Genomic DNA, 22,795 nt, shown 5'->3' with positions numbered 1-22,795 from the left:
AAGAAGAGAACAAACGTGTTTGTTGTTTTTGGAACAAAAGGTTTTGCTTGGATCTGACCCAGGTCCTGGGCTGGAGACCTGAGGGCAGATGGGTCCCGGACTTTGCAGGGTGCATTGGGGCTCACAGGGGTGTTGCCCGCCCCATCCCCAGGCCAAACTTCCTGCATTCCCAGGGTACAATTTGATGAGGAATTCAGATCTTGGGATCTGGGGTCATCGATGTGATGACTCTTGGGACTGGGGTTCTGCCACACGGGCAAGTCTGTCTCTTCACTGCCTTGCTGCCTTTTCTATAAGACAGGAGGACATGCTCCCTGCCAGCCTCCCTCCCGGGGCTGCTGGGAAGGCCAGGTCTGCAATTACTTTGTAGGGTTCTCCTGTGCCTAACTCAGTGTCACGGGCATGAGTGAAGGCAGATTTGCTGAGTGGAAGAATGACTGAGCAGACATTGACCTCTGGCCACCAGGGAGGGACTGAGATTGGTGTTTCAGAACAGCTTCTACAGGGAGTCATTCAGAAATGATGTCATCAGCAGTAGATGGAATGAGAACTCCCTCTTCACAGGGCACATAGGGATGGCCTGACACACTACAAAGTATTGCAAATAGCAGAGCTGGAAGGACCTTGGGGAACACAGAGTGACACCGTGTCAAACATGTGGTTACGTACTGGGGCTCCCCCATGTTGCTACCAGTAGTGGCACTACTCCTTCCACACCAGCATCTTCCTTAACACTGTCTTCCATCGACAGCTGCCAGCACGCCACAGGAAGCCTATTGGCCATTTTTTCTAGAGTGGGGACAGATACTTGTGAGGGGTGGGGATGGGGGTTAGGAAGGCAAGAGTCAAGGACTCCCTGGGCCCCAGGCAAGGTGCTGGCACGAATACACATTCTTGGAGACCTCAAGAAGCACCCAACAGGTTGAGCAAAACAAAATGACAATGAAAGGCCTTCTCTAACTCGGGACAACCAGGTGTGGCTGGAGGCTCCAAACAGGTGGGGTTGGAGGCCTCAATCCAGGTAGGGTTGGAGGCCCTCAGCCGGATGGGGAGAAAAGCAGTTCCTAACTACAGTATCATCCCATCCGCACCCTGGATAATACATCACCCCTCTCCTTTTCCCGGGCACATTAGCTCAGTTCTCCCTGCTCCGCTTGGAAACGGAGTGCAAATTAATGGAGAGTTAATCAGCTGAGGAAGGGATATTAATAGACACAGCTCCACCCCCAACCTTCCTGAGCTGATCTCAAGCTGGAGGAAAAGAAGTCTTCAAGAAATCCAAGAGAAAATGCTTCATTTTGGGAGGCGCGAGTGGCTTGAAGGAATGACATAGAATAGGATTAGGCTATCAGGATGGGAAGAACACTCAGAATCCTCCACTGTCCAGGGAGGTTAATTGAGGTGTGGGAAACCCAGGAACTCAGTCTCCACCCCCGTCCCCCGTCCCCCATCTTTCCTGGGAGGAGGTCCAAAGATTCCATTAGAATCTAAAAGGACAGGATCTCCCGGGTGGCACAGCGGGTTGAGTGCAGCACTGTGAGGATGTCCACAGTCTCTGCAGCACGGGTTCAATTCCCAGCCGGCCAGGGAGATTCCCACATGGGGTCGACACTCTCCTGTCTCGTCGGCTGCTCCCCTCCGCAGTGTATTTCGGTCATCTGCCTGTTCTGTTCCCCACTCTGTCTCTGGTGAATCCTCTCACCCACCACACCTCTGGCCTGTACCCCAGCTCTTGTATAAAAATAAATAAAATCTTAAAAAAAAAATCTAAAAAGACAGTGATTCTCGCCTCTGCAGAGTAAGAACCACAATGTAATCCATGTCCTCACTCCTCACTCAGGGAAACTGAGGCCCAGCCCAAGAGAGCCACTTGCGGCAGCTACACCACATGTGACAGGAGAAACATGACCTACTCCCTCCAAAAACAGCTGGTGCCTACTGTGGCCCGGCAAGGGCCTCGGCAGGCTGTCAGCCTGAGACGGCAGCTTGCGCTCCATGTTCTGGTCTGTTTCCAGAGCAGAGACACCCCTGACTAGGATAAGGCTGGACTGTGGGGAGCTGGTCCTGACCCCCCTGCCCGCACTCATCAAGGGTGGAAACTGACTGAACTAGCACAGAGGGGAGATTCAAACTCGCAGCCCTGGAGCCCTGACTTGGGGCTTTTGAAACGGGCTGGTCCTTGGAGGGAAGGAAAACACAGTTGTCCCCTTAACCATGAGGGCACATTCCAGGCAGATGCCTGAAACTGCAGCTAGTGCAGAACCCCATACAAATGTCTGTCCCTACACACACACACACCTTTGATAAAGTTTAATTTATAAAATCACTAAGGCATTAATAGTAGCAATGATAAAGTAGAACAATATACTGTGGTAAGATTATAAGAATCAGTCTTTCTCAAAATATCTTATTGTATGGCATATTTTCAGACCACAGGGGGCTGAAATCCCGAAGCCGTGGATGGGGTGAGGGACACACTATGTTACAATCGGTTCCCTCATTACCCGCTCACGACCAGAGTCTCGGCAACATGTGAGGGCCCCATAGGGGAAATAGCTCCCAGTCTGAAGGACACGCGTGGACACACGCACGAACACAGGTGGGAGCCCAGGACAGGAAGTCACCAACCAGAGCCTTAGGAGGAGCCGGCGTGAGAGGTGGGCATAAAAGGGCTTGGTTCATCTGATGTGCATTGAGCCAGGAGAAAGATCTGGGCTCTACAGAGTCCAGGAAACAGATCAATGCATAATGCTGCCACGACCCCCATGCTCCTGGGGTCCCCACTGGGCACACCGTTACAAGTATGGGAAGGTGTACGGGTGTGTCACAGGTGGGGCTGGCCTTGCCTCAGGAGAGCAGATGGGAGTGCAGGCCTGCAGGGGAGGGGCTGGTGGGCTGTGTTTTGCCACTGTCAGATGTGAGGAGCCTGCCTCCCTCCCTAGGCTGGGAGTCCAGGGACCTCGCGGGGCTGGCTTGCCGGTGGTCCAGCTAGTCTCTGAGCAGCAGAGGGCCTGTGCCATCCAAGGGTGGGTGGTTTGTACACAGCATTTATACCCCTCTCACATTTGTCAGTTCTCTACAACCTGTGAGCATTTTCTGGGAGTTGCTCCTCTGAGGGAGGGAGCAGCATGGCGTAGGTCTCACCCCCACTGTTTAGACAGAACGGTGGCCCCCACATAGAGCCAGAACCAGGGCCCAGCCCCAGTGAGCCTGCAAGGTTTGCAGAAGGACTGTGTAGCTGTGAAGGCTACACAGATGGGTAGCCACTGATGGGTTCCCTCAATTACAGTCTTTACCCTGGCCCTTGCTGGCTGCATGATTTGGGGCAAGTTACTTACCCTCTCTGAGCTTCACTTTCTTCACCTGGTATAATAGTCTTCTACTTACAGGTTAGAATAGTCATGGGGAAAATCTAAGCTCCTCACCATGGCCCACAAGACCCTGCATGATCAGTTCCTAGCCTGCCTCTCAACTGTGTCTCCTAGCACTGGCCCCTTAGCGCCAACCCTCCAGCCTTGCTGCTCCCCAGCACAGAGGCCTTCCCGCCTCCTGGCTCTGTGCACACTGCTGCCCCTGCTGGGAAGCTCCGCCCCTGCTCACTGAGCTGCTAGTGGCTGCCTCCAGCTCAGCCATCGGTTGTTCTGCTTTTGTGTCTGCCTGTTTGCCGATCAGGGTCAGACTATAGAGTCCCTGGATGAACACAGTGTCTGACACATAGAGGGGGCTCAGCGAACAATCGGGAAGGAAGGATGAAATCTACCAGGACCGTTGGTGGTGACGCTGATGGCACTTGGCACACGCAGTGTTGTTGTTATGTCATTATGATAACGCCAGACAGGCACAGCCATCTTGACGGGGGAGCATATTTCAAGGAAAGAATAATGAATCCAAACGTGCCCACCATCCTCTTTCAACCTGACCAATCTTATTTCATCCCTGACCCTCCATGCTGCACGCCCACATCCACACAGCAAGTGCATGTGGAGCTTGCTTTATTTGGAATCCAATCCCAGACATATTATCCCATATTAGGGGGCCCCCAAGGCTGGGCGTGGGCACACACAGGGTGCTATTGGCATGGATACGCACAGCAGTTCCTGGCACGGCCTCCTCCCAGAGAACCTCTAGACTCCAACTGAAAACGGAGCTAACTATACTCATGTCTGAGAGTTGTTAAGAGAATTAAATGAGTTATTAGGTACGAACAGGGACAGCTCTGCCACAGAGGGGTTACTGTATGAGTGTGAGTGGACCCTGGCACAGTGTTGCCATGGTTATAAGGCCCCCCAGGGAGGCAGTCGGACTGGGGTTGAATGCATTCCATTACAGAATAGGTAAATTGCCCTAGGCCCATGACTGAAGCCCTCCAAGGCTCAGTTTCCTCATCTGTAAAATGGAGATGAGGACTCAGTGTGATAATACTGGGGAGCCCACCTGACCCACAGTGGGACTCGGAGTGTGCCTGGAGTCACAGAGAGCAGCCTCAGGTCAAGTGTAGATCCCGGACAATGACAGGGTCCAGGAGGTTTGGAGGGCGAGGAGACTATGTAGCTGTGCAGACCAGGCGGCGAGAAGCAGAGCCAGGCTTCAGGAACAGGGAGCGGCACAGGGAGGCAGGCACAGGAAGACATACCTCGAAGAGTTCCGAATCATCGGGGCCATACTGGCAGGGTTCAATCTCGGAGTTCTCTGGGCACCACTGCAGCTCCCCAAAGCAGGTGGCCGAGTCAAAGTCGCTGGCGTCCAGCTGGGAGAGATCAAGCTCCGGAAAATCGGCATAGAGTTGCTCCTCCCCGGGCACCCCGCCCTAAAATACAAGAAAGAAGGAGGTGGGTCAGAGCTGAGCTTGGCTGGACCTGAGGAGGGTCCTTCTTACTCATGTTGTTGCCCACCTGGATGCTCGGTTGCCCTTGGCCAAGGCCTGATCTCACCAGGTGACCAAGAAATATAAAGATCTGCCTCACCCTCTTGCAACTGTGGGATCTACCAGAGCTAAGCCAGGCCCTGGCAATACGGATTCCCTGCCCACCGCTCTCCCGGCTGCACCTCTGCTCTCCTACTCATTCCTCAAAGCCCTGCCCACATAGCACATCTCTGTTCTCTTAGAGCACTGTTATGTTGAAAATTTCATTAGCCTTGCAAATAGAGAGTTATCCTTTTACCTCACAGCCTTCAACTGAAAGGGGATTTCTAGAAGGCAACAATCCCCTGATATTAATAATAAAATAACAATAAACAGCAACAATAATGGTTGACATTATTGATTGATGTTCTGGAAGACACCCAGGTTCCCACGGATTTTATAGGAATGTTTGTAAAGTCTAAAATGTGGAAGACTACCCATCAATGAACAAGAGGGAAATAAAACTAGAGTCACTTGTATCATGGGGTATTCAACACCATTAAAAAGAAGGAGACAGATGTATACGTTCTCCAAGTCATGTTAAATAAAACATTATAAAAGGCAGACTATCAGCAGGTAGGTAATTATCCCACATGTGTGAAGAGGAGACAAAACTGAGTCACATGTTGCTCCACACATGTTAACACGTATGGAAATAAACAGGGAAAGGCCTAGAAGGCCATACACAGCCTGACAGTGACAGGTGGGGTGGAGGGGAGACTTGAGGGACTCTGCGAACAGCACGGTTTGAACCTTCACTTCTCGGAGCGTGGTCCTGGGACAAGCAGCTTCAGGCTCACAGGGGAAGGTGCTAGAAATAATGCAGATTCCTCAGGTCTAACCTGGACCTGCTGAATCAGAAGGTGGCCACTTGTACACCATAGTCTCCAGATCTAAGTTGCCCTGCGCACTCTAAGTCAGCACAATTAAGGAGGGCTGCTATGCAGACTCAGGAACAGCCTGAGCTGGAGGCATGGGAACAAACTCCACAGAGGTCAAGGGGGTGGGCCTGCTCAGCCCTGATGCCGAACCCCCGCTCCCCAGCTGGGCAACCTCAAGCAAGTCCGTCCACCTCTCTGAAGTTCAACTGCCTCATCTCTAGAATTGAATACCTGCCTCATACAGTAAAAATTAAATGAGGCAAGTTTATGTCCTGGCCTGGTAAGAGTTCAATAAGTTACAGCTAACAGTACTAGCAAGAAAAATACTGATACTAATACCAATACTGCTAATAAGCCGGCAGAGAGGAGTGGAATCACCTGACAAAGGCTTAGGTGACACAAGAAAGATGGGTTTTGCCCAGACCTTTTCCTTAATTGTTCCCACTTACTAGGCCTCATAAATTATGAATAAATGCGTATTATTAGCTCAACTTGACACAGGAAAAAGGCTTTTATCCGAATTTGGGTCAAATGTCTTAATTGGTGTTTTGCAAGGATCCTGCCTGCACGGGCAGGCCCAGGCCAGGTTCTTGTAAGTGGCTGGTCTGCTGCTCTCGGCCCATCCACAGGGATACCCCCAACCACCCTGACCCTCCCTCCACTGCCTGGTCTTGCTCCAACCCTCACATATTCATTTAGCATGACTACCCAGTCCGTGTCACCCTGCAGGGCACTGTGTTGAGTGTTGGGCTACAGCTGGGTGTGGGGGTGAAACAGGCAAAACCCCTGTCCTCCTGGCGCTTACCGCTAGTGGGAGAGGGAGGCGTGACCTTGAACAAATAATCATGAAAGTAATACCTAAGATCTTAACACTGACTCCAAGAGAACAGCTGGACATAGTGGGAGAATCAGGAGGACAGGGACACAGGCACTGTTTGAAGCTCTGGGACCCCAAGGTAACCTTGTCCCCCATGAGGCCCATTCCCTGACTGTTCTCTACTTCCCACCCCCCAAACCCCCTACTGGTAGTCGGCACCCTCCACTGTCACTGAAAAGGGAGCACTCGGGGTGTTCAGCACCTCCTGGGGCCTTCTCTGCCCACCCCTGCTGTGGGCCCATGGACATGGAGTGGTAGGTTTGCTGTGCCCCTGTCCACTCCTGCACCTGTAGGAGAGGGTGACTGTTCCACAGCCCTGGCAGCACTTGGTATTGTCAGTCGCTTTAATTTTAGCCACGGCAGTGGGTGTGTGCCGTTTGTTAAACACTGCTGCGAGCCAGGTACTGTGACACACAAGACTCTGTCTTTACCTCATGAGTTGACATCTCAGGAAGAAAACACATAAATATTTCATTATAGATGGTGTCGGTGCAATGAAGGAAACAAAGCAGGGCTCTGACGGAGAATCCCAGAGGAAGGGAGGTCTATCTTAGATGGGGGGTCAGGAGAGGCTTCCTGGAGGAGCTGACATCTGAGTGGAGACTTGGAGGAAGAGTCAGGCAGTGGAAGACGTCGGAAAGAATGTTCCAGGCAGAGGGCCCAGCAAAGGTAAAACCCAAGTGTGGATCAAGCCTAGCGCAGGAGACAACAACAGAAGACCTGTGGGTTGGAGGCTCAGAAGCCAGTCGGAGTGTAAGGGTTTGGGTTTTTGTTTTCTTTTTTTAAAGATTTATTTATGCATACAAGAGCTGGGGCACAGGCCAGAGATGCAGGGGGGGAGAGGATTCACCAGAGACAGAGTGGGGAACAGAACAGGCAGATTGATCAAAACACACTGCTGAGGGGAGCAGCGGGCGAGAGGAGAGGTCTGCTGCGCCCTGTGGGTTTCTCCCTGGCCAGGGATCGAACTCGTGCTGCAGAGGCTGTGAACTGCTTCACAGTGCAGTGCTTAATCCCTTGCGCCACCAGGGAGGCCCAGGGCTTGGGTTTTATTCCAAGTAGGATGGGGTGGAGCTGGCACAGATGCTGGCAGATGAGTTAGGCCAATCTAGCTTCCAGGACAGGGTGGGCAGCAGGATGTCGGAGGCACCCCTGAGATACCACTGACAAAGGTCTGTGGAGCAGGAGGGGCAGCCTAAAGTTAACACACAGGGTGCTGGGGAGCAGGGGCCTCCCTGACTGGCAAAGCCTTCAGCAATAAGCTCTGTGTGTGAGGGGGTGGGGTGGGAGCCTTTTTCTATATCACTGATCCCCCCCATAATGGTAAGAGCACCACTTCTGCAGGATTTGCTTTTTGAGGCTTAGAAACAACTTTAATCAGAGTTCCAGAATCAAGACCAGCCAAGAATTAGCAGCCCTAGGAGGCTGTCCAGGAGTCATTGAGAGTTAAGATGCTTATTCAAGAAACAGAGACGAGCCATAGACAGTTTTGCCAAACGCACTGTGTGGGCGTGAAATTTACAATGTACTTTTGCTTTGCGGATATGGAAACTGAGGCTGAGCGGAGACAGGATTTGCTTAGGGTCACGCAGCGAGTGTCCTCCCCATAACAACTGTGCCACCTTCTTCACAAGCACCCACAAAGTGGCCCTGACCACCGGACTTATCGATCAGCATCGCAGCTCCACATACTCAGTGTACCCAGGACATCAAAATAATGAAACCTCAGCTTCGGAGGCTTGTCAATTAGGGCCGAGGCCACTCTCTGACTAAAAACCATTAAGCGCTGCATTAAAAGTGATTTCTCCGGACTCCTCCATATTTAGAGAGGCTTCTGAAGGGGCGCCTGGGGTGACCCAGTTCTCTCTGAAAGATCTGACTTGAGCCTCTTCTGTGGCGGCGCCGTCTGCAGACCCCACCAGTAGAGCTGAGAGGTCAGGGCGCAGGATGAAGCCACTGCCACGATGCGGGCTTCCTGGACGCAAGGGCCACGCCAGCGCCTGAGATGGACACTCTCACCAGATTCCCAAAACAACCCTGCAGGGCAGGTGTCGCTGTTCCCATGGTTACGAATGAGGAACCAGGGAGATGGAGTCTCTGGTATCAGTGTAACGAGGCGCCGCAGAGCGGGGACTGGAACAACAGAAATGTACATACAGCCTCGCGGCTCTGGAGGCTGCAAGTCTGAGGTAAAGGGGAGGCAGGGCGGCTGCTTCAGGAACCGCTCTCCTTGGCTGTGGAAGGCCATCTTCTCCCCGCGCCTCCGCACTGTCATCCCTCTGGACAGATGTCTTCTTTGGGTTCACGTCTCTCCTTTTGATAAGGACACCAGTCAGACTGTATGAGGGCCCACCCTTGTACCCTCATTTTAACTCCATTACCTCTGTGGAGACCCAAGCTCCACACCTTCTACTACTCCTTAAGGCTCCAGTGTTCATTCATTCATTTACTTTTTGCAGGACACAATTCAACCCACAGCACCCACCAAGCTTCCCAGGAGAGTGAAGTGGGGACCCCGCCAAAGTCTCTTCATTTCCTACACAGCCTATGCCATGATCTGACATTCTGCTTCTGAAAGTATACAATCCAGAAAGAACATTCCAGACCATTGATTCCCGTTACAGACCGGGAGATGGACATGTGGCCACGGACTGGGACAGGTCTAAATCACAGGTCAGGCTGAGCAAGGACAGCTCCTCTGGCCCCTCACACCATGGGCTGTTTCCTCCGCGTGTGAGGGGCCTCTCCGGTGGGACCCCCCTCTGTTGCTGAGTCTCCTGTGCCCGTTTCTCCACAACACCACACCCCCGATCCAAAAGGGCCAGGGAGAGGAACGTCTTTGGCAGTGGATTAATGGCGGCTCATCCAGCTCCACATAAGTGGCCCCATTGGAAGTCTGAGTATCTTGTTGGAATTCGATTACCTGCTTAAGAAAGAATGCATCTGCAATCAGCAAATCGCCTCATTTCCTGCTGGGTGCCAGAGCATACCCTCAGGCTATGGAGTGGAAGGAGTGAGAGGGGAGGAGGCATTTCAGGAACAGAGCTTGGGGTCCGGGCCTGTCCATAGCCGCTATGCCTCGCTCCTAGGTCCCCTCCCCCTGGGGTTCTCACTGCCCCCTCTGGAAACGACAATGCAAACAGATGGGCCCACGGGTCCCTCCAGCTCAAGCCTTTGACACAAGTTTATTGCATACAATTATGTATGTAGTTTTTTCAGATCCATGTAGACTTTGGGAAATATTTAGGTAGAATTCATGAAGGGCAGGGTTGGAGACAAAGGTGCAGAGAGAAGGACTGTCCTGAAAGGGAAAAAGGGCTACAGAGGGGGCACTTTAAAGGCCAGGCCCTGGTTTTGCTACTAGCATTAATCCTTGAGGTCAGGATATATCTTTGGCTGTTTCTGTTTCTATTGACAAAATAGGTCCTAAAAAGAATCCCATCTCCCAGGTACTATAGGTTGGGAGCCTAGCATGCATCAGACACCCCATGAATGGTGGTCACAGAGTTGACAATCAAGCAATACTCTGGCCTATTGTCTCATTGGTGCCTTCCAAGATGCAAGAGTAGTTCAGCAGTCGGCATCATGGGTGGCTCTCCAAGGCCCAGTGCTTCCTAACTTGTCTTCTGACCCATGCCCGTAGTCCTAAACCTACGCTCTTATGATCTGGTGTTTCTTCAGCCACAACCAGCCCTTGATGCCAGTGTTATCACTACTCATGACTTTGACTCACCAGCCAGACCACGCTGGAGCTGGTTCTCCCAGGAAGGCTCCATGAACTTCCTGACTGCCATCTTGGACACAAAGGAGCCCCGCAGCCAGCTTGGAATCTCCCCCACAGACAAGAAGATGTATCTAATGGTCCAAGGCTTTAAATTGTTGTGGGTAAAGCCCAGATTGCCCGTGAGATTGATTTGGGAGTGGGTACCTGGTGCTGGGGTACCTCATCTCACAAGGTTTCTCACCTCGATAACTCAGGAGGATACCACTAAATGATCACAGTTCTATTTCCTTCTGAGACCTGAGCCCGCTCAACATGAAGCCTTCACAGCCACTATCAATCAATTAGACCCAGGCAGGCCTCTACCTATGGTCCTGTCTTCCACTTACCTTTTAGGAAAGAAGTGAGGTAAGTATTCATCAAATCCCTGCAAAGCTATTTCCTTATCCAAATGTTTTCTTCTCCTCCCACCTTGCTACTTGGTGGATGTCCACACATTTCCCTGTCCACCGATTCTCCTTTGGGAAGCTACCCCACCCCACCATCACCAGACCCAGGAAGTCTAGGTAACCACCATCTGGCTAACTAAAGTCCTTCCTCCAGAGACCATAACAAATGACCTGACTGGTTTGGATGTGGATCAGAGTGAACACCAGTAATTTGCTGGAGCATTTGGATCAGAGGGATCAGAACTGCAGGCAGAGAGGCAGGAGTCATCTTTGCCACTGTCTGGGAAGAGCCCACCTGAAACTGAAGCCAGAAGGGGGACCACAGAGGCAAGAAACAGAAATACATTGCTCATAAAAGAATTTTAACACCTGGATCCCATTGTGCCTGAAGCCAGCTATTCCCTGCACTTCACAATTATGTGAGCAAATTAAGTTTTCTTTCTAAGATTACATGCCAGTTGGAGTTTCTGCCCCCTATCAATGAAAGAGTTGTGATTAATTCAGTTCTCTTCCATTAAAAACAATCTAATCTTCCCACTATCTTCTTCTACATTAGTACAAAACTCCTAAAGAGGTTTCTAGAACACTAGGAAGAATAATTGATTTTGGCCCCCACAGAAATATTTACAGCATCCTCTGAAATGACTCAGAGCCACAAACACAAATCTTCAAAAAGAAGTAGAAAATGGAGGGGCTCTGAGGCCAGCTTAAAAGAACAAAACACTCTGAACTTAGAGATAAAACAGACCATTTAAAGGGGCTGCCACCAAAAACAAGCACAACTATCAATAAATAAAAACCTCAGCCTGGCATTCAAGGCTCTTTCCACCAGGAAGCATCTGGCCACAGTCTGCCGAGCACAGCCTCACGATGCTCAGTTCTTTATACGGGGAACCAAGCCCCAACCATGCAGCTGCCTGCTCCAGGCCTACGTAGGTGACCCCAACAAAGTCACCAGACTCGGGGGCAAGACCAAGCCAGACCCTGCCAACCAGGGAGGAAGATCAGTCACCAGCAGCTTGGGAAGGCAGCTGTGCATGGAGGTGGGGCAGTGGTCCTGTCTTGCCTCCAATCAGCCCTGGGGCATCCATACAGTAGGAGGCCCCCTAGTGCACCAGCCAGGTACCAACACGCTCCATCTCTTCTTGTAACCACGCCCTTTACTAATGCCCAAGGTCATCCACATGGGGCAACCCTGGCCTGAGTGGTCTGCTGACCAGGAGTTAGTTGAGTCTCTTCCTAAACCCATTTGTTACTAAAATTACAAAATCTAACTTAATGTTTAAAACAGAAAATTTGAGTACAAAAGAAGAGATGTCAATGGAAACCTAGTTAAAAGCTGTGGATGGATTTAATAAAGCTCAGTGGCTTAAAATAATGCAAAACAAACCAACACCAACCCTGCTGTCAAATTGCAGGTGGATGAGATAATAGCAAAAGATTAGGAGAGACTGGCAAGCATCTGGAAGGATTCTCTACTTAGATTGTTTAACAAGAGCCTAAATTCTTGATCCAGCTGAATGAATCCCCAATCTGGAAACAGGATCCTTGGCCCCGTGGGTGTGGACTCTGTAGGAGATGAGCTTGGAATGTCAGGGTCAGCAACACCCCGAGGTCCTGAAGTACAATGAATGGGCATGTCATGTGGCTGCATTATAAGATCATGTAAGGTATTACGTTTTATGATTTTATGCTTTTACTGGCTTCTTCCTAGGAATTCCCCTCTCCAACCTCCCCCCAGATACAGCTTCTACTCTCAGCAGTGAGCGTGGTGACCACTGGACGTGATTCCAGCCTCCACAGCACAGGAAATAAGCCCTGACAATGCTGCACCAAAACTCAGAGCCCAGAAGGGCGGTGTGGGGGGCACCGGTGGAGCCTCAGAGCACTTGTAGAGGCCACAGCAGTTCCCCCTTATCTGCAGTTTCACTTTCCGTGGTTTCAGTTACCCCGCTGTCAACAGAAATCCAAAAATATTCCATACAATAAGACACTCTGAGCCGGAGAGCTCACATTCACACAACTTTTATTACAGTTTATTGTTATAATTGTTCTATTTTATTATGTTATTCTTGTTAATCTCATACTGTGCCAAATTTATAAATTAAACTTTATCATAGGTGTGTATGTATAGGGAGAAACATAGAGTCCTACAGGGTTCCAGACTAGCCATGGTTTCAGGGACCCACCAGGGGTCTTGGAACACATCACCCGAAGATTGGGGGGCGGGGGCTACTATAATATGTTATTGTAGTGGCAGGAATGGGCACAATGCAGGTTTTCTATGATTCGAGCAGACGGGTGAAGGAGGAATCCTGGAGCCCTCAGTGGCTTTTCAGGACTTTATTAGGATTTTACTGGGTACACAGCAGACAGGGATGCCGGGGAGCCTGGGAGGCTGGGAGCCTCCCAGCCCCCAGCAAGTCTTCACTCTTTCTGGGCTCTCTGGCGTTCTCTGGTTCTCTCTGCTTCTCTTTCGCTCTCATTCTCGCTGCTTCTCTGCTCTCTTGGCATCCCCATGACACCGCCCTTATAAGCCCAGCCTTAGCCCAGGCGTACCCACTTACGCATGCCCACACCCTACTCCAGGTGCCTGCCAACAGGCATGCATTCAGGACCGCAGATCCATCATCAATCTTAATGGCGGGAGGGCAGAAAAGCCTGATACTTTTTCACTTACCCAACAATTATTTTGCAGAGGAAGAAATAGGCTCAGAGAGGGAGTGGGGAGTCACCCCAGATCCACACAGCCAGCTCCTGGCAGGGCTGGGATCCCTAGGGTTCCCATCCAAAACGCCTTTCAAAACGACAAGCTACTTCCTCAACAGCTGTGGCTCGTTCACCAGAAATTAGCTCCGGCCCCCTTTAAAGGCAAAGAAGGAACAGTACGTCCCTCGGGGCGGGCGCTACCTTACTCTGTCATCTCCTTGCCCATTCCCTACAGCCTTCCCCTTATCCAGTCCAGGTGTGTAGTTGAGCCGGGTGAGGTCACCCGGGGTGGCTAAATTCTGGATGTCCTGGCAGGTGCTGTGCAGGGTCTCCACTCTCCTCCAGGCACCACAGTCTCAGGGGGTGCTGGCAGCTACCCCCATCCCCAATTCACCACAGAGAGCCGGGTACCTGTGTGTTTTCATTTGGTTTTGAAAACAAAATAAAAGCCCGAAGTCTGCTCTGTGACATGTCTTGGGAGGGCTGTAATACCCACATTGTGTTTCCGGCAATTGCAGTCAATTTTATGCACTTGAATTCAAGGACCTCTTGAATTCAAAGAAGAGTGGCAGGAAAAGTACTTCAGAAACTGGGAAGCATGTGCAGGACTGTCGTGAAGGTCTGCTGGGCAGGGCTGGCCTTGGCTCGCTGCCTGCGAGGTACAGGAGTCACCTATCGCCTCCAGAGACCAGCTCCCTCGTGGGACAGCTGGAGGCTTCAGTTTCCACCCCGGGGCCTCCGTGCTGGCAGCTCACTGGGTCCGGATCACCTCACTTTCCTCGCTGCATGTCTGGTTCCTTCTCTCACCCCACCCCAGATTAGGTGTCCCTTCCAGAAGGGCCTCCCTGGCCACCGTCTCCTAGAATGGCCACCCTATTCCTCTCCTACCCATTACTCAGCTGAATTTCCCTCCATTAGCTCCTTTCACTCTCACAGAACACCTTTTTTGCAGTGTTTTTAAAAAATTGAGGTAAATAAATATAGATGTAACAAAATGTACCACGCTAACTAACCATTCCAGTGTACAGCTCAGTGGCATTAAGTACATTCACACTGTGCCACCATCCTTTCCCCCCACATCCAGGGCGCTTCCCCTTCTTCATTGATCTGCTGTGTTCGTTGGCCTCCCCCAGTGGGCAGCGCTCTGTGCAGGATCCTCTGGCCTCATCCCCTGCTGTTGCTCTGTGCCCAAAACATTCCCGGCACATGTTGGGGCTCGGTTCCCAAGATGACACAGTGTGGACGTGGCCTGCGCTCTGCAAAGGGCGGCGCACCTAAGCTGGGGTTGCAGCTGGACGTTGCTCCTGGGCAGCCCCACGACCGCCCGCCACTTCAGCTCCCAGATCACAATTTCGAAATTTGCCTGAGTCTGTGGGGCAAAACCTCCAAGAGCACCTCTCCTTTCCTGACTCCAGGCCCCTTTTCGAGGTCAAGTAGGAAGACATACGATCGCACAAAACACCTGACATCGACACTCACCATTTCAACACATCAGCTCTGCCGAGAGCAACATTTTATCAGTTGCTGAAGGGCAGGCACAAAAATAGATGGCCGGGATCAAATGCCACCCTCAGCTGCTCTCCCCACACTCAGCGGTTGAGGCCTCAGCTCCAGGACGGGGTCTAGGGACCAGGGAGGGGGCCCTCTGTCACAGCAGTGAGCGTAATCAGGAGGCAGATTAGGGCAAGGACAGGGAGGCACTGCCTTGGGCACCAAGAAACTCACTGGTCACGACAGACTATATTTTAATGCAATGGTGTGAAAAATCAAAGTTAATGCCAAAAGTCCATGATGGGTAAAATATCAAAATGCTAAATAAAGACAGGACAGGGGGTTCGGATTCCCCTTCTGCCACAGGTGTCTACATGCTGTGCATGGCAGCCCTGCTGTCCTGCCTTTAGTTCAAGGATTGATGGATATTTTTGCATCAAATTATTATTTTTAAACATTGTGTCAAACTGTTTTCTCTGAAGTACTGAGGTTTTTGGCATGGCCTTAAATTCTGTTCAAGGAGCCAAATGTCTTGCTTCCCTAGCCCTGGCCTGGGTGGAATGAGCTGCTGAGCTACTGCAGGTGCCGGTGACGAAATAAGATCACAGGCAGGGCCCAGGCCAGTTCGCTCGTGGGCCTTGGTTTCCATCCATGTCTCTCCAACGGCACGCACGGCGGAGATGCCTGCAAGAGTACCTGGAGTCACGTTTTTCTCAAAGGTATGAATAGCTGGGCACTCGCTCTGTCGGGAAAGGAGGGATGTGTACTAAGTGAACAGATCTTGCTTGAGAGCAATGTTAGAACGGGTTCAAAGCTCGCTCTGCCCCAGGACACACCCTCTGGTCCCACTCCTGATCCCAGCCTGATCCCTGTACCGGGCCAGTTCCCCACTGCAGGGGTGGCAGCAAATCACAAAAAACAGCAAGCCCTGGAAGTGCGCCCATTGCACGTCCTGGCGGGAGCACATGCATGCTCAACCACCACATGCTAACCAAGCTGTGGCAGCCATACCCCGGCAGGTGTTTTCCTTCCTCACCACATTTTGCGGTTTCCTCAAAATTTCAGTGTGCCCCGTAGGCAACGGAGGGGGGGTTGGGCAGGCCTCATCTGTCCCATGGATGAAAAGTACCTGCCTTTTAGATGATGAAAAATCCTGGGAATGGACTGTGGTGATGGCTGTATAATGTTCTCAGTGTACTTGGTGCCACTGAACTGCACACTTAAATGGCTAAAATGGTAAACCTTGTTACGTATGTTTTTCTATAATAAAATAAAAATAAATATTTAAAAGTGCCAGGGATCTTAAAAAAAAAAAAGTGGGTAGCACTCCATCTGGAGGTGCTCTCTGGGGCCTAACTGTGTCCATGCTCTTGGGTTCAATCTATTTGTGTCTCCTGCCCTGGCTGGCAAGAGGGACAGAGAGAGTAGGGCCAGTGCTCAGCTGAGAAGCCCTTTTGCCTGTTAGCACCTTTATAAATAACCCAGAAAGAGGTAGAAAGGGGGTTCTGGCAGGAGCATGAAGGTCAGGCAGCCCCTCTGTGGCATTTGAAGAAATGTCACCCTCAACAGGCCTGCAAGATGCCAGCTCACATCTCTAGCCCTGTGCTGCCCAGAGCTGACTGTGGCCTTGTTGTTGTGCCAGGGAGCCCAGTGGGCAACCCTAAGGTGGTTGACTCCTTGGGGTTCTGAGCAGGGAGGGGACATCAGGTGGGTAAAGGGCAAAGGGCAACTGAGGATCACCCAGCCCAGCAGGCAGGTTAGAGTCAGCTCTGCAAGAACCCAGGGCCAAGGCTCAGTCGCCAACAGCCCAGGAGCCAAACATGACCCTCGGAGGGAGAGATGACTCAGCAATGGCTCGCCCCCCAAGTGCCCCTGCTGAGGCTGCTGCACAGTGTGGGAGCTAAGAGGGGCCTCCCAGCCCATCTGTCCCCGAGGTTCCCACGCTGGGCTCCCTGGGGAACCCCCACACACTCTCCACCCCCACACGCTCTCCACCCCCACAGCCCACCAGGGGCCTGAACTTTGAAGTGGGAGGATGATAAGAGATTGTTAATTAATTAGGTTTTCTGCTTTTATTAACTAAAAACCATACAGTGGCAACCCACCATCCTCCTATTTAACCTGAGTGAATTCAACATTATGGTCTTGGCATAAAACAAATACATAAAGAGCCAAACTGCTATTTCTTTGTTACGTATTAAAAATATAGTGACATTAAATTTTGCACATGAATTCTTTATTTTCCCATATCCACACACTCACACTTACTATTCCCACACTGTCTTTCATGGGCAATTTAAGGACTTTCCAAGGGTTATTTGAATCCATAGATTAAGAAGTCACTCACTAAGCAGGTGGTACCCCCAGGTCAGCACATGGGTGATGCGGGAGAGCTCAACAGAGTATCCCCCCTTTCACAGATGAAGCTAAGGCTCGTGGAATTCACACAATTTTGCTAAGGAGAATGGGAATTCAGATCAAACCCCCACATTCTTTGTTGCCACACCCTCCCGTTCCCTATACATACTGACCACAGCAGATAGCATACAGGGGAAAAATTCTTTTCCTGCCCATGCAAGTGTATTAAACTTTGAAATAATGGGGAGGGGAACCGTTCCCAAAGCCCAGTTGATACCTTTGAGGTTTTTTATGGGCTTGAGTAACAAGTCACTGGTGGCTCTCAGAGGAGAAAGACAAATCTACCTCCCAGAGGGACAGAAAGCTCCCCGATCATCACCACGGAGTAGGAGCAGAAGAGACAGGGGTTGCTTGTCTTCTCCCCTATTTAAAAGCCCTCTCTGATTTCTCACTGTTTGTGAAAAAACCCCAATTCCTCTCTGGGTTAGGAGGCCAAGGCAGCGTGCCCTTCCATCTCCAAACTCTCCTGCCCCACACTGACACCTGGGGCCTTCTGTTGTGGCTCGGGCACCCCATCCGGGACACTCCCCTAGGCTGCCTGTCTTCTCCGGCATGGAAGCCACAGGGCAGGGCCTGTTCTCTTCTGAAGTGCATGGAAGAGTGTCTGGCACAGAATAGGTGCTCACCAAACCTTTGTGGGCTGGGTGGGAGTGGGTAAGTGGGGGGAGAGTGTCCCGTCTCCCAGTTAGTTATGGCCTCTCAGCCTCACATTATTGTGATGCTTCAAGGCCTCCCTCACACACATATCTTTTTCGGGGAAGGGGGAGGGATTCCTCCCATTTATTTCTTTATGGAAACTCCTGCCTTTCCTTTTGCATGGATAAAATGATGAGAAATCCAGACCCAGATAAAGCTGGTGGGAAAAAGGTTCTCCCTGCGCCCAGCAGGCCCTCCCTGGCCATGTGGCCAGTGAAGGCCAGACAGGAAGGGAGACCAAGGGTCCCTGCTCAGCAGGACCCCTCCGCCCCCACCCCCCACCCCCATCTTGCACACTGGAGGCACTGGCTGCTTGCACCTTAGCTGAGCCTGCCTTTTGCCCAAATGTGTTCATTGGTCATATAAAGTGAATTTGTGTCAAATGAATCACATGCTTCCGTTTCCTTCTTCTCAAGTTAATAGGGATGTGTCCCAGGGGTCGGATTGGCATAAGCTCCCCTGCCAGGACTATGGCTTCTTCACTGAGCACCAATGATAGACAGACAGGACTGAAACTAGGGGAGGAACACCATCTGACAATCTGATTACTACCCAAGCCTGACAGAAATAGGCAGGAAGTGGAAGCTCTCAGAAAGGACACTAGATCTTCAGGGAGTAGAATTCCCGTCATACCTGCAAGGATATTCGAACCCACTTTTCTGCTCTACTAGAATCAGGGGGTTGAGGATTCATAAAAATCCCTTATGCTGTAAACTAGATACTCTCCCATTAATCTTCACAATGCAGCAGAGGTTAAGCAGTTTTTCCAATGGGGAAGCTCAGATTCAAAGAGGAAAGTAACTTGCCTAATGTCACACAGAGAGGAACAGGACTAGAACCCCAAGACCTCTGACTCCCAATTGAAGAAATGAGAGAATACTGACGAGGAATAACAGCCTTAGAATCTCTGCACCATTGGCATGGATCCTTGAAAGCACCCCTCCACGTGTCTCTGAACCTCAGTTTCCCCATATCCCAGCACTAGCCAGTCTTGGAGACCATGGTCAATCAACCAGGGCTTAAGCACATGCTGATTGAGCCCATGATGTCCTGGGCATGGTAAAAAGCCTCCTGTGCCCCTCAGCAATTCTTAACAAGAGGGAATGGATAGCAAATCTGTGGAGCACATTTGCAATGGAATATTACACAGCTGTGAACAAAGATGAACCGCTGGCATTTGAGCAAAATAGTTGGACCTTGAGGTGATTATGTCGAGAGAAATCAGTCAAAAAGTAAGGCAGACATGGGATAGTTTCACTGATCTATGGAATATAAAAACCAAGAAAAAATTTATATGCAAAGAATATAGTGAAAAAAACTTGAATTCAGCAAAAAAAGGTTAATGGTTACTAGAGGGGAGAGGGGAAGGGGGGGAAGAGCATGGGGGAAGGAGGCAGATGGGCCCAAGTGTTTTGGTGGAGGGAAAAATAACAAATTGATTTCTACGTGGGGAAATTTGACTATGGACTGCACAGTAAATAATATCAGGGCCTTGCTATTTGTTTACTTATTAGAAGACTCTTACTAAAATGGCTGGGATTAAGATATCACAGTATCTGGTATATTTTAAAATATGTTGGCAGGAAAGTAGACGCACACTAAACATAGCAAAATGTTAACAATTGTTAAATTTAGATGGTGAGTAGATGGCATTCATTATACTACTTTCTGTTTGAAATTTTTCATCATTAAAAGTGAAAAAGGAAAACCTTCCCTTAGCTCAAAACCAAGGTTCTATTGCAAAAAGGACAAAAGAAAAAAAAAGAGAAAAAAACACCCCATGGGGGAAGCTGGCAGACATGGAGCTGGAGCTGGAGCCACAGGCTGGGTGAGCGCTGGCAGCATGGGATGGCGCGTGGGGATCGGCCAGCTCCTCCCTCCACAGAGCCGCCCAAGGTGCATCCCTGGGTCAGTAGCATCAGTCTTACCTGTAGTTGGTGAAATTCTGCAGAATCTGTTTTTAAAAGAGTCCCAGGGCAACTGCAGGTACACTGAGGTTTGGGAAGCAAAAAATTTTTAAATCAGGAGTCAGATTGTCGCTGGTGACCTTGGGTTCAACACTTAAATCCTTGGAGCCTGAGCATCTCCGTCTAGGGCAGAGATAATGATGTGTACACCTCGCGGGACTGCGGGCCGGGTTACAGAAGGTCGCTCATGCCAACTGGCGTCCCAGAGCCCAAGGCAGCAGCAGCCCAGAAAGGCCAGGAGGAAGGCCTCTGCCTGCCCAATTGGGAGCAAAGGAAACATCCCCGTGGGGCAGCAACAGGCGGGGACTGGGTAGAAGGAACGGAAATAACGAAGCAAAATAAAAACAAGCAGCAGAGACCACTGCAGTTCCCAGGAGTCAGGCAGGATGTGAAATCCAGAGACAGGACCCTTTCAGCTCACATCCTATGCAAGGGCTATCGAGCACTGCCCAAAGCCAGGAGGCCAGGAGGGCTGGAGGAGCAAGGACCACTCGCTGTGACCCTCAGGTCACAGGCAATGTGTCCTTGCAGCTCCAGAACAGTTCCTGTGGCCAGGGTGGACATGCTGTCTGGAGCAGCCAGACAAGCAGGGGGTTCAGGTCCCACCCTGAGAAGGGTCAACTTGACTGGACACCACTGATCCAGAGGACTGTCAAACCAGAGGAACTGTATAGTGGGGCTGAGCTGTGAGATCCTGGCAGAGTAATGTCACCTCTCTGGCTCTAAATAAAATGGGGGATAATAATGACACCGTCTACCGCCTAGAGTTTTTGTGAGCATTTAAAGAAAAGGACTCGGCACGGTGTCTGGTGCAAAGAAGGCACTCAAAGGACACTAGCCATCAGCACGATGATTATACCAGAGAAGCAACTGCCTGAACAGCTTCAACCTCTCTGGGCTGCTGAGGCTTCCTTGCCACCCAATCACCAGGTTAAGTCTTCACACTCAGGCTGGCCCAGTCTCCACTGCCACCAACTCACAGCAGCCACGGCCATCTTCTCAAGATGCAGATGTGACCTTGTTAGCTCCTGTTTAACACTCTCCCTGATCCCTATTCCTCCCAAATAAAGACCAAGCCCTTCCTGTGACCTGCAAGGTCCTAAGTGACTTGCCCTGCATCATTCATAACATTAACTTGCCCCCTACCAAACTTTTGACCCCCACTAGCCTACTCTCCACTGCTGGCACTTGCCAGGGTCTCCGCCCCCTACCCCCATCTCCACCAGGCCTCTGCAAGTGCTGTTCCCTCTGCCTAGAACATCATTCCCACTCTTGCCTAGTTATCCCCTGTCTTTGCTTCACTCCTCACTTCCTACGGAAGGCTTTCCTTGAGCTTGCACAAGAGCCCTGTTACAGTCTCTGGAAACCTTCTGAGCACTCTAGAATATACCCTACTTGCTAATTAAACACTGCATTAATGCTCACACTGCACCCCGACACCCTCACACAGTAAGCACTTGGTGAACACTCGGAGAGTAAATGAATGACCCCATTCTCTGGGGACCACCTCGCACACTTGATCGAGGAGGACCACCTCCCTCCCACCTCATCCCCTAGACCTTAGTTCTCTCTACTCAGAGCAAACTCCAGCACTGCCTGATCCTCAACCCACATTCATGACCCACAGGATCCGTGCCAGAGGATCCAAACGTTTCTAGATCCGATTTTCTTGAAAGCAGCTTTGGGCCACCGCCAGGGAGGCGTGCGTCGCCCCAGTCGGCAGCTGCGCTGATGGGGCAGTCTGGACCAGCTGAGCTGAGATCAGGAAATGCCAAGATTTAAAAGCATCCGGAACCCATTTATTTATTGTTGTTCTTGCACTTCTAGGTTATTTTAAGCTTTGGATCAATCTGTTGGCCCTCCTCTCTTCAAACGTCACTCCAGAAACACCCAACATGAACCTACCTGTTGGGGCTCAGCTGCCCCATCGGTCACAGGCTAGATGGACAGTGACAGCAGCAAAAACCAGGCACCTCTGTGAGCTGGAAGTGCTTTCTCATGCAAGTCCCCAGCCGTCCCCCGGAGAGGCACAACTATCTCCATTTGAAAGATGGAGAACTGGAAACAGCACCGGGACACACAACTGCGAAGCCCTGGAACCATGACTGACTGCAGATCCTCAAAGCCTGAAGGCCACACTACACTCTGAACCACTCTGCAATACTTCTCCCCACTTTTCTCTCCTCTTACTGGGGGGTTTCTCATCTTGCTCACGTCCTCGCCATCTGCAAGGACCGCCAGTGTTCTCACACCATCAAAAGATATCAGCCCTGTGGGCACTGCCGTAGGGAGAGACCACCCGAGTTGGGCTAATAAGTGAAAAGGGGGCACTCATGTTCTATGATCCTATTCGTATTTCTTTTAATGAAGGATGGATGACAAGCTGGATGGAGAGTTCACAGATTTATAAATTATTGGTAGGACACATGAGAAAACATTAGGAGTTTGGGGGAACAAGGATAGGAGTTGGTTGGGGACAGGAGAGGAGAATGCCTTCTATGTTAGTCCTTTACTCTTTGAAGGTTTTTATTTTTATTTAGCAATACACATGCTTCCAGTCATCCTTCAGAGTCCAAGCCATATGCCACCCACCCCTGCCCGTGGAGCCTGTACCCCGATGTCTGCAGCGTGTCCCTACTCCATTCCTAACACATCTCCTGCGTCTCTCCAGGCACTTGGGCCT

At 50.8% G+C, this 22,795-nt stretch overlaps 1 protein-coding gene across 2 annotated transcripts in view; it reads right to left on the bottom strand.

The window, feature by feature from the left end:
* Positions 1–22,795, bottom strand: part of PPARGC1B (PPARG coactivator 1 beta) — a gene marked incomplete at both ends in the record, with an annotated part of 96,128 nt that overhangs the window by 19,639 nt on the left and 53,694 nt on the right. For both annotated transcript variants that reach the window (XM_084252882.1, XM_084252883.1), the window contains one exon: positions 4,634–4,807. In XM_084252882.1, coding sequence (XP_084109008.1) covers positions 4,634–4,807 — 174 coding nt within the window. The remainder of the gene's footprint in view (positions 1–4,633; positions 4,808–22,795) is intronic.

This window comes from Talpa europaea, assembly GCF_964194135.1.
Source record: "Talpa europaea genome assembly, chromosome: 13".
Lineage (NCBI taxonomy): Eukaryota > Metazoa > Chordata > Mammalia > Eulipotyphla > Talpidae > Talpa > Talpa europaea.
This window is presented reverse-complemented; position numbering and strand designations above follow the sequence as displayed.